Below are 12020 nucleotides of genomic sequence, written 5' to 3'. Positions count from 1 at the left end.
GAAAGCCAAGTGTTAAAATCCGTGGCCTCCATCCAGTCGTTCAGAGGACTGTTTCCCAGCCAATTTCTGCTTCTGTGTTCTTTCCATTTCTCCATCCAGCTATACAATGATGCTAAAAATAGACACGTGAGTAATGAAAACACTTCCAAGCCTGTTGCTGATTTCATCCATTTTGAGGCCAGACCCTGTCTGATCTGTGGCATGTAAACTGAGCAGAAGAGCGCCAGCTCTGATTAGCAAATGTAGTAAACATAGACTAATGAATCCCATGCTACAGCCGAGTCTCATAAACATTGCACAGTGGCGCTGTTTGTAGTTTCATTCAGAGTGCGGATAAATGTAGCTCAGAAATATAGCTTGTATGTGAAAGACGGTCTGCCAACCCTTGTTCCAACACCATCACTGTTTCAACAATAATGTCCTTCCCTGAGATGACGCGGCTCATTATCTGCACATTGACATGCCTCCAAAATTCCTTGATTACATTTGTATAGTTAAGTTAAACTACAGTTTCAAAAACAGGAGTCTCGAATAATAACTTAAACCTACTTGGTGAATATTTTTGGACCCGGGGGTGCACTTACATAGCACCTTTTTACCATAGCGGTTTCCAAAGCACTTTACGATTTATGCCTTTCATTCACACACCAATGGCGGCAGGGTTGCCATGCAAGGTGCTAACCTGCTATTGGGATGAGGTTCAGTGTCTTACTCCAGGACACTTCAGCATGTAAACAGCAGGAGCCAGGGATTTAAACTACCAACCCAAGCGGAAAACAACCATTACGTCACCTATTAGTTGGCAACTTTTTGAAGCCAAAAGGGCCCATATTTGGACGAGCTGGGAGGGAGCGAGGGGTGGATGATGTCAAAGAACCTTTTCGAGAAGGACTCATATAAACTGGATCTGAAGACTGAAGACGAGAGTCTTCGCATGTCAAACATTATATGATTTTATCTGCAGACTGTCAACATCAATCAATTCAAAACCGGAACAGACTCAGTCCAAGTTGGTCCGATCAGTTGTCGCACTCAAATCCTATTCGTGTTCCCACTTTTAGCTGAAGAGAGCTGCAGAGTTGGTTGATCACTAACATAGTCATTTGGTCAGTTGTATAAAATCTGGCTTAAAAGGCCCCTCAGTTCAGAAACGGGACCCTCCCTCCGTCAGTTTGGGGCCATCTGCAGCTCCTATATACAGTTTTTCCATTTCATGAGATGGGGCTTGTGTAAGCATTCGCCGTTTGTATACTATTTCTTAATCCTATAAAATATGATGGCATCTGTTGGCTCTTTCCTCTGTTGTTCTCCGCCTGGTTCAGTAGTCTAGAACAAATAACAGCCTCAACTTTGAACATATGTTGTGCACTTTGCACGCATACTGTTACATGCAGGCTTTAAGAATAGAAAGAAAGTCTGTAATGGACACACATGAGGATGATGTTCACATTTGTTGTTAGCATGCAAAATAAAACCCTCAAAGCTACAAAGCACAGCTTGGAAGTGGATGGATTTGCTGTCAGTGATCTGAAAGTATCATAGAAATGGCGTTGACATACGTTATGACTGCGGTCTGACATCTACCTACATTAAACAGAATATTTCAGGACTTAGCTAAACTGTTCTGCCTTCAAGAAAAAATTGTATCTATTTTTTTCCTTCAGATTTTAGTGGAGAGGAAAAAAAAACTATGGACATGTATTTTGCAATATAGTCAGGGATTAGGGGATTTTGTATTTCTTGGCACCTTGAAGTGCAAAAAAAAATTTTTTTGAATCCAAACAAACACACCTCTGACTTTGATATGTTGCACTGCATTACTCCGTTTCTGGGTTGACAAGCTTCTCTTGATGAAGGTCTAACTCTGACTTCAGATGCTGTAACTGGCAGAGACAGATTTAGCATCAAGTGCCTGTGCTGTGATACCAGCATATCAAGGTGTGTGCGTGTTAACAATGTTAAGTGCAAGTCAACGACAGTGTGTGTAAGCAGTCGAGAGCTCTTAATTAGTTTAACATTTATGGTAAGTTATTTTAGTAATTCACTATGCACAGGGCTGCACATAATCTTCACAAGCTTGTGACATACTGGATCTTTCCAGACAGCTCTGCCCTTCCTAACTTCCTGTCACATGATTCGGTATCTCTAATACTGCTCAAGTATGAGAGCAGTTTACTTTGAGCACGTGTGATTTTATGGGGAAATGTTTCAGTCATATAAAGTCCTCCTGGCTCAGATAACAAAGAGGAGACAGGTCACTTCCTGAACTATGACTTCAGAATAAAATTCCTCTCAACGAGCCTCTGAAATGATTTAGACCACACTAACACCACAAAGCTCTAAAAAAAATAAATTGTTGTTGTTAAACTGATTTAGTGTCTAAGACAGAAATAGTTTTCATCGGATCATTGAATCATGAATATGCTCAGTCAATTTCATGGCACATTCAATTTTGATATTTCATATTTATAACTGGCACTAGAGGGAATGAGAAAGAAAAAAAAAATGGGGTTCATCCTCTGGAGAGCATAACACAAAAGTTTATGAAAAATATTATATTTTAGTATAGTAAACAGTATTTAATAAAATCATTAAGGAGTAACAGAACCACAATCATTCAGTCATTCCCACTTCCATTTCCATTCAGGGAAGAGCGTTCAGATATTCAGACTGTTCAGACATGAGAATAATGTAGAGAGAAACAAGGATGTTCAGATGAGCATCTCTCCTGCCGCTCTGCAAATCCCTCAGTTTAACTGACAAACTGTTATCAGACTTCAGCCATTTGTTTACACTACACCACCTTCAAGGCCTCCAGCCCACAAGACAGTTTGTATTATCTGAGCATCCTCCGTGTTTGCACCTCAACACCAACATATAATAATTGACTGAGCTACAGCCGCTGTGCGAGCGGTAAACTGGGTTATAAATTCACTCAGTTTTAGCACCAAATCACACAGGACTATATTACTGAAGACAGACTCAGGTATGACCAACTGTTTGAAAATACTCAGTGTAGTACAACTTGTCTTTGGCACCAAGTTTCACATTATCATACTTAATGACCACCTCATATCTGAATATAGGTACTTAAATTTTGCAAACAATTCAAAATATTCAAACTAGTTTGATAAGTATTTAACCGACTGGGCTCTGAGAAGCATAAGTATTTTTCACTGTGTTTGAAGAGAAAATGAGAAGAAGAAAAATCGTTAAATAATCTGCAAACAAACTATTTTAAATAATCATTACTTGTAACCCAATTCCTCAGGTTTCCATACTTATGAAGGATTTTTATGTCGTTTTTTCCCCCCACAACAATAGCCTATTTCATAACTTGTAGTGTAGTGGGCTAAATTCATAGACACCTTACCATAATTTGCTGTGAATGAACTTCCTGGTGTAGGCTATATTTTTATTTTTATTTTTTAAATACGTCATTTTATCCTTTGTTTTTCATGTAAGGTTGAAATCCTGCTGGGTCTATCCTCCACATGGAGAGCTGCTACTCAGATATCTTATCAATTTCCAGCAGTTTAGAGGCTTCAAACGGCGCAGCAAGATGGTGAGACACTTCAAAGCCTTACAGCAAGACATCAAACAGATGGAAAAGGAGCATGCACGAGAAAAATGTTCCTCCGTAGTTGTTTTTTTTTTTTTTTTTTTACCATGACTTCAGCGTTTCTAAACATCTGATACAACAACAGACTCACCTGCGAGGAAGGAGAGCGAGCAAACCAACAGAGTCCTCTCTATGTCTGAGAAATGATCCTTTATTGTGAGTCGTACCTTTTTTTTCTTTAATGACAACCGACTACGGTTTTTTTTCTGGGTGTCTGTAAAACAAACACAATACCACCTAACGTGTCCGCTCTCACACATCCACGCATCCATCCATCCATCCCGTGGCTCCATCCCCGCGCACGGGCTGAGGAGGGAGAGAAAACCAGTGTGGAGAAAGAAAAGCAGCCTTACCATGATTGTCTTCATCCATATCGATTGTTACAGCGACTAGGCTGCCCAGCAGAAGGCGTGAAACGTCGCAGAAATTAAATGAATGCCTTCTGGATGTTGTTTTTTTTTAACGGGGTTTTGTCTCCTTCCTTTGGCACAGAGGCGAAGCTGGTGGTGCGTTGACAGACAGATGGATGAAGTGGACCGGTGCGCAGATGTCAGCAGCCAAATTCAAGCAAAATCAGAGGGGAAAAAAAGTCTGGGTGTGAATGAAAGGGAGGTCCTTATTTGTAGAAGAGATATTTCAGAGGTGAGATGTGAGACAGCAGCTTCTCTTTCCCTCTCTACTCCATCCTCAGCTGCTGCGTCTGCATTCACATTAGCTACACTGCAACCAGGGAGACGTCATTAAGCCCCGCCCCTGCTAATAACACCCCCACACCTACACCACACACACACACACACACACACACACACACACACACACACACACACACACACACACACACACACACACACACACACACACAGAGAGAGAGAATAAATGCATTTGTTGTTAAACAGTGCATATCACCAGTCCAATGCCCACAGATCACAATGAAAAGTGAACTATTTCATATCTGCAAAGGTGAAAGAAGTAAAGAAGTAGACTTTGCTTAGAATTATCACAATGTAGTAGTAGAAGAACTCCTATGTGAGAGCTTCTATACATTACTATTACGTATGCATTAATATAAAAGCAGTGTGATACTGCTGTGCTTGGCGGAGGAGGAGCCCATGTTTAACTATTAAAATGTAGGATTAGAATTAAGGATTATTCTCATTGTGGGTTAATCAGATTATTTTTTTGACTGGTTGATTGCTTGTATGTTTAGTAAAAATAAAAAATAAACAGTAAGAAATGCCATCACATAAGTGAAACCTTTACATTCCTTTTACCCAACCAACAATTTCAAATCAACATATTGAAATCCTAATCCTCTCATTTGAGATCCTGAAACTGATATCTTTTTTTTTTTTTTTTTTTAAATCCTTGATTTTCAGAATAGTATGAAGGTACTTTTGTGTCTTTTTTATGTAAGCATAAAAAGCAGTTTTAAGGTGAACTGATATGAAACATGTCACTGGTGTCTTTAGTTTTATTACACACACATGTAGTAGTTGTATTGCTTAAAGTGACAGATTTCCCATAAATATTGCTATTAGTTCATAATATTGCAAGTATGATCCCTTTATATTGCTTTATTTTGTCTAACAGATTTTTTTAAAGGAAGTTTTGTGTTTTGTTTATGAGCCACACCTTTAGTGAACTGCTAACCTCCCTAAGGTTAATAGTTAATATGTAGGCTCATGTCTAATTATCTGTGTTAAAGGTGCTTCCCTCTCTGACCTCACATGTCCCTCCAATTATTGGTAATGCGGGCATGACGACACCTTTGATGGCTCACAGTGGAAGGAGTCCAGCTTTGACACTTCCTGTCTGTCCCAGCCCATATGAGCTCATAACTCACCGAGGCTTTCCCAGCAAACACCCCGGACACAGCAGCAGTGCTGCTGGACGGAGCCACATGAAGGCACATGGCCCGCAGTTCAGGAAGGGAGTTGTTCTGAGGACACATTGTGCAGCACTGCAGGAGCACAATGGAAGAAAAGTAAGTGAACAGGAAGTGATGTGATGGGCCTGTCCTCCTCCACCCTCACAGTAATATGACATCTGACCTCTGTCACTGTGACGGTCCCAAAGTCATATTTAACCATGATGCCTGAAATATTTTGGAAAATAATCATGAATGTAAACATTTTGCTGTTGTCAGCCATTGCTTCCCCCCTCTGTAGCTCTATATTCCCATTAACTATGATGCATATAGAAAATTACACACATTTACTTTGGAAATACACATTACGGTGGCTCACTATAATCCAGGTAATAATGCAGGACCTTCAGTAGCAAATTTGCAAACTAATAAATTCAGTTTGAAAGTCTGGTGCCGACAGTCTCCCACTCTGCCTTGAATGTGGGTGGTTTTACTACAAAAAGTGGAAGTCTTTGTTTTTCTAATACCACTTAAACTACAATAGAAGATGCATTAAAGGTGGCCTTTTGTCACAGACTATACTGTTGATCAGTCTATCTGGTCAAAAGGGTTCTGGATGGTTGAACTTGAAATGTAATAGTTTCCAAATTTGTTTGCTGCCGTGCTGTTCGTGGAGAATATTCATCCGTACTGTAATAACATCACAATGCTAAAAATGTAATGTTCTGTTTCTGTGTTTTGCCCACATAAATTATGGTTTCTGTTTGCAACATTGTACATGCTCATACAGAGGCCATAGAGCCACAGCTAATCAGTAGCTTAAAGCCAACGCAGCCGTGTTTACCTGCAATAAAGAGCATGTAATGATTTGTGGCAGCACAGGATGTATTCAAGCACTTGTTGCTACAGTAACGGGCCAGTTTTAGGATGTTCGCTACACTTTTACTCTACAACCAGTCTGATTGTTGTTGTGAATTAAACAGTGAGTGTTTCAATAGTTTTTTTTTGGTTCCTGCAAAGCTTGAACTGTTATACAACAGGTATGGAAAACTGTACATACACCACTCCCCACCCTAAGTTTCCCTTCTGTGTACCACAGAGTAAAGCACAAACATTTACACCCATTTCCAATCAGTGCAATTTGTGTCATTATGTAATGGGCAGACGAATTCACATATTGATCTATTTAAGTGGAATATAATTTCGTACTAGTAAGTTTATCACTTCCTATCTCTCAGTACAAGCCCCGATTAGTAAAAACTTTCTTGAAATTTTTTTTAGTTGTTCAATATTTTACATACTTACAATGCAGTGTGTTCAATTCATTAGCCTCAAATGATCAGACTTCAGAGAGTTGGTTTAATGACCTTGAATAATGGATTAGGGTCAAAAAAGAGCTTCCATCTTATTATCTGATCCCATGTGCCTAATTCAAGCAGCTCTCTAACCACAGCATAAAGATGAACTCCTCATTTCTCACTTTAACTCCGAATTGACGACAGCACACTCTGTCAAACAAAATATCTCCCCTTTCTTAAAATAGAAAATTAATGGTCTCACTTGTTTTTCCGCTCAAAAGCTCCAGGCGTAAACAAATAGTGACTCCACTGTTACAAACTAATTTGGTGCATGTTCCTATAAATTCCTGCTCAAATGCCCTAAAAGGCTTGCTTTCAGTCAGACACCAGAGCTGCAGTTTCATTTCAATCTTAACAGAGAAACCTAGTTGGGCACATGATATCTTCATATCGCTGATAGAAAGCAGGATTTTGTGTCAGACAAGTGAAGGTCATACCTTTTGGGACTCATCCTGTGTTGAACGTCAGGACCAGTGCAGGAAGAGGCTGCATTTCCAGTTTCAGTGGAACCAAAGGGTCGAGTGCTGCAAGCGCTCTCTCCATCACGCGATACCTTTAAAGAAACACTTAAGTTAATTTACCTGCTGTTGAAAATATGCAAAGCATTCATTATTATTCACAACACTTGCAAAAGTAACAGTTGCTTTCCAAAGGAAAGAAGACATGCCGGAAAATATCTTGTGACTTCATTTCGTCCTCAAATTGAAAGTGAATTTAAAATAGAAAAAATAAGAACAAGAGTCCGCCTGGCCAGCTTGGTGCAGCCTTCTCGTGATTCATTTATGAGCCATAAACTTGGCCTCAGTCTGTCATCATACTCTCATACTCTCTCTTTGTAAAATGTAGTTATATATATTTACTCCACTTACAAGCCAGCAGAAGGAAAAATAACTTTGCATGGATGCACTTTAGATTTCACTGGAAGCGGGTTCCTATGAGGCAGCTTATGTCAGCCTCATGAAAACTTCATGTACAGGGCCAGGGAGGGGGTGAACTGTCCTCCAGCCTGACTGAGTGGGCAACAATAGTCACTGGATGCAGTCTGATTACGGCTGGGCTCTGAGGCTCATACATGCACTCTGTATGTGCGTGTAGGAGATGCAGGGCTCGGCTGTTGTGTTCCTTTGCTGATATTTGTAGAGAAAACTTAAGTAGAGATAAGATTTTGATCAGCAATACGAACAGCGACCTTCTGCAAAGAAACCGGCTTTATTTTACCAAGCTTCCTCACAGTTTGATAGAGTTTAACGAAAAACAATTTGAACAGTTGTTTGGTGGGGTGTGTTTACTGTCCCTCTGCAAGTCACAAAATGTAGACTGTAATGAAGGGCCTCTTCGTTACTAAAAGAAACGCAATACAGATTTGCACTTTGGTGATGCATTAGTATTGCGAGTAGGAAATAACTGCACAAACAAGGAGATTGGGTGTACTTCACTGATTCTTTCTCTTAATTTGCACATATTTGTTGACAGCTGCCTCTCAGATGGCACTGACAAAGACTTGGTCTGTGGAGGAAGCACACAGGGTCGACAGGTTTGACTATTTAAATTATGCAATCTCTGTTAGGTGATTAAATTAAAAATGTATGGCTAGATGCAGCTTTGTTTTAAGTGATATCACGGCATATTATCCAGCTGCCTGCTTTTATGTTCCCTTTCCAAGGTGTTCAGGCTAAAAGAGTCCCTGAGGAACCTGAACACCATTTAAAGGTTCTGGGAGGCACCAAGTGGTTGATTGAGGAGGGGGGTAGGCATTATTTCAAATTCATGTTTGAGAAGACAGATTTGAATGTGAAGTGTGAAACTGTTTAAATAAGGTAATAAATTAATTCTCAAATATGCTCATATATTTCTGTTTGTCATTTTGTTTGTTAGTTTTTAATGGTTTTAGTGGATCAGGCCGCCGTGCTGAATAATAAGGGGTTGTCAGTAGCACTCTATAAAAAGCTGCCAGTTAACACTACAGTGGGTTTTTGTTATGTCATCATGTCATGTTTTTGCTCTGTGTTTCATTATGGATGACTAAGACTTATCTCAGCCTCAAGCCTCCTGTTTTAATCCAGCCACTATAGGTCAACCTAACGGACAAATTCATGCCATGATGATGATTTAGTAGTTTTGGTGCCAACATTTGACCAGAATGTAATGAAGCCATCAGACATGTGCGTTCTCAGTATGTGAAGACTCATTTTAAGGTAGTTTAATGTAGTTTTCTCCAATGTTGTACTCTAAATAGACCAGAATGCAATACAGAAATGAGACATGTACTTTCTGAATATGGGGAGTCTGACTTTATACTCACTGGGAAACACAAAATCATAGCAATTCATCAAAAATAACCAGGAACACATACAGGTGCATTCTAAAAAATAAAAAAATAAACACTCACAAATCCACACACTCTTAAAGGTTTTTTTTCCAGCCATTCACGTATTATTTTTTTTCTGTCCTCCAAACAGGCTCATCCAAAATATTGTGCCCTGAACTTGCCCTGCACTCAACTAGGAAATGATCCTGTGTTTCTCTTGGCTGCATTTATGAGGCAGCAGCGTGGCAAGCAAGTAGCCTGCTTCATGACCCATACTGTTATAATGAGCAGTAGTTTCAGTCATTTGTATGATTGAAATACGCAGATTGTTCAATGTCTGCTCAGCTCTCCATTATGTCTGTTTGGCACATAGTTACATTTTGGATCTTTGAAAGAGGAATTTTCAAGTTAAAGCTATAAAATGTCAGATTTCTACTCTCGATTTATCCCACATTGTATTTCAGTTTAACACTCACAATGACTAAGCACAACAAATTTAGGGTTCTTATATTATTATCTAATATTATCAGATATAATGGGTTTTTTTGCACAAATACATACTCACAACTGGTTATTGTCATTTGTGTTTGAGCCCAGTGAGTTTCTGAGGAATCCCTAAATCCTGTGAAAACCATCACGAACAATCCCTCGCACATTCCTGCTAATGCAAACACACAAGTAATGTGAAACACTTCCTGCCTCACAATTGTCGAGAGAGATTGGAGCAGGCAATGCCAGAGAAAGAACTGGAGAAAGACAAGCACACACAGAATGAGAGGGAGGACAAAGGAAACATATGGAACATCTTTCCAACTGGGAGCAAAGTACTGCAGTTCTTCTCTTGTTTGACCCGGTGGCTGGAAACTTCCCATCACGTCCAACCCAGCAACATGTGACTCATCATACTTCTGATTTAATTTGATTGTAAAAATGACTCATGGTTGAACGTCATCAGAAAAAAATAGCTTTGTGAAGAGATGGGACAGGACAAAGAAGTCCCATTTCATCTCATGGCTAAAAACTCTACATATGCTGTGCATCACTGTTGGTGCAGAGTGAGGACTTCTACAGAAGTGCAGTTTATTTTCAGGGAGCTTCACATCCACTAATAAACCAGCTGCACCACACTGCATGACACAGAACCGAGCATCCTACTGTCAACATCCAGCCGTCAGGAAGCACCCAGAGGCGGTTCACAGCTTTCAAATAATAACAAGGAGTTTATTTATAAAGGAGTTATGTTGTGCAGATTTAGTGTGAGAATATATTTTTTTCATTTATATTCCTGTGTGACCTTAAAAGGTGGCAAAATGTGATATTTTGAGGCGAGTTATGAAACCCTATTATCCAATCAAATATGCACTTTTGCAATCACCTAATCAGACTCTCTTTTGCAGATAAATTCTAAGGAAGTCCATCACTAGTCATTGTTAGAGCCACTGAATCATTCAAACCAATGCCGGTTATCTCCTATAACTGCAGTGTGTAAGCTTACATTGATCATGTGGGAGGTGGAGATAGCAGCAGCACAAATGCCAAAGCCTGGCTCGGCCATCTGCTTTAGGTGCTCAGTTGAGCTGAAATGTTGAAAACCAGGGACTGCTCATTTCATTTAGCTCTCAATCCATAATAAATATTGACTTTTTCCAAATTTTTATAACAGCAGAGACCCTGTTGTGCAAGCATTACAAAGCACATTCAGGCAGTTAACTGATGACTGCCTGCAGCCTGTCAGTCTGACTCCTATGCAAATGAGAGCACCGTGACAGGGGTCATTAAATCTTGGTGCTTATTAGAGAAGTAATGGTGGAGTATAATGATCCGAAGAAATGTCTCTCTGAGCTGTAGTTCGAAGAAAGCTGCATATGGACTGATGGTGACAGGAGAGCTGAGTGTTTGCACAACAAAGATTCCCCAACTGAACAGCCTCTTTCTTAACACTTCTAACGTGAGACAGGCTGATGTTGTAGCAAGAGAACAGTCACTGTGACACACACTCCAACATTTGTATTCAAATTAGGGTGTTAAAAGTGTAAAAAGGCCTCTCCAAGTTGGCCATAAAGAAAACCAAGACTGTAATCTATAATTCACTGAAATGACTCATCTCTCTCCCTGACGTATCCCTGCCACTGACTGTCAATGCATCCACTGTGATTAGTCTTGATTCCCATGTTTTATGTGATTTGCCTCAGCACACAATGCAAAAGCGTATTGATTTTCAAAGGCAAAGCCACATAAACTACAGTGCATGAGATGAAAAACAATAATGTAAACACAGCATAAAAAAACAATAGTTTGACATTTTGGGTAAATGTGCTTGTTCATTCTCTTGCCAAGAGCTAGATGATACAAAATCAATACCACTGTCATGTTTTCATAATAAATATGAAGCTACAATCATCAACAGTTTGCTTCACTTGGCATATTGATTGGAAAGGGGGGAAGGTTAGCCAAACACTTTGATGTGATTTTTTTAAGCACAAATAAATGGCCTATTACTGTAACAGAGGTCCAAAGAGGGCAAATCATCTGCAGCCAAAATGTGTGCTGCATGGTGGAACAGTCAGGAAAACAATGATAATAATAAATGCCAAATGCAGACATGCTGCCGTGAAAAGAGAAAGTAGTGAAAATGTGGTTCTTCATCATTAATATATTAGACAAATTCAGAAGATATAGGGGAGATAGATATGATATTACATGCATCCTAATGTGACTAAACTTTCTAACGTTTAAAATTTCCAGTGAAACAGTCAAGACACAAATTTATTCTTTGGCTGTGTTTTTTTGTTGTTGTTTTTTTTAGGATGCATGACGCCTTTAGGGAAGAATTTGATTCAATGTCTTCTCAGCTTGACATGCAGA

At 39.6% G+C, this 12020-nt stretch overlaps 1 protein-coding gene across 1 annotated transcript in view; it reads right to left on the bottom strand.

Moving 5' to 3' along the window:
* LOC138202163 (cytohesin-3-like) overlaps positions 1-4333 on the bottom strand; it is a 34133-nt gene extending 29800 nt beyond the window's left edge. The window contains exon 1 of the mRNA XM_069155947.1: positions 3976-4333. Coding sequence (XP_069012048.1) covers positions 3976-3994 — 19 coding nt within the window. The 5' untranslated portion in view covers positions 3995-4333. The remainder of the gene's footprint in view (positions 1-3975) is intronic.
* Between the last annotated feature and the right edge of the window lie 7687 nt (positions 4334-12020).

The sequence above is a fragment of the Embiotoca jacksoni genome, unplaced genomic scaffold (genome assembly GCF_022577435.1).
Source record: "Embiotoca jacksoni isolate LCO1_2020_lvr unplaced genomic scaffold, fEmbJac1.0.p SCAF_20, whole genome shotgun sequence".
NCBI classification, from domain to species: Eukaryota; Metazoa; Chordata; class Actinopteri; family Embiotocidae; genus Embiotoca; species Embiotoca jacksoni.
This window is presented reverse-complemented; position numbering and strand designations above follow the sequence as displayed.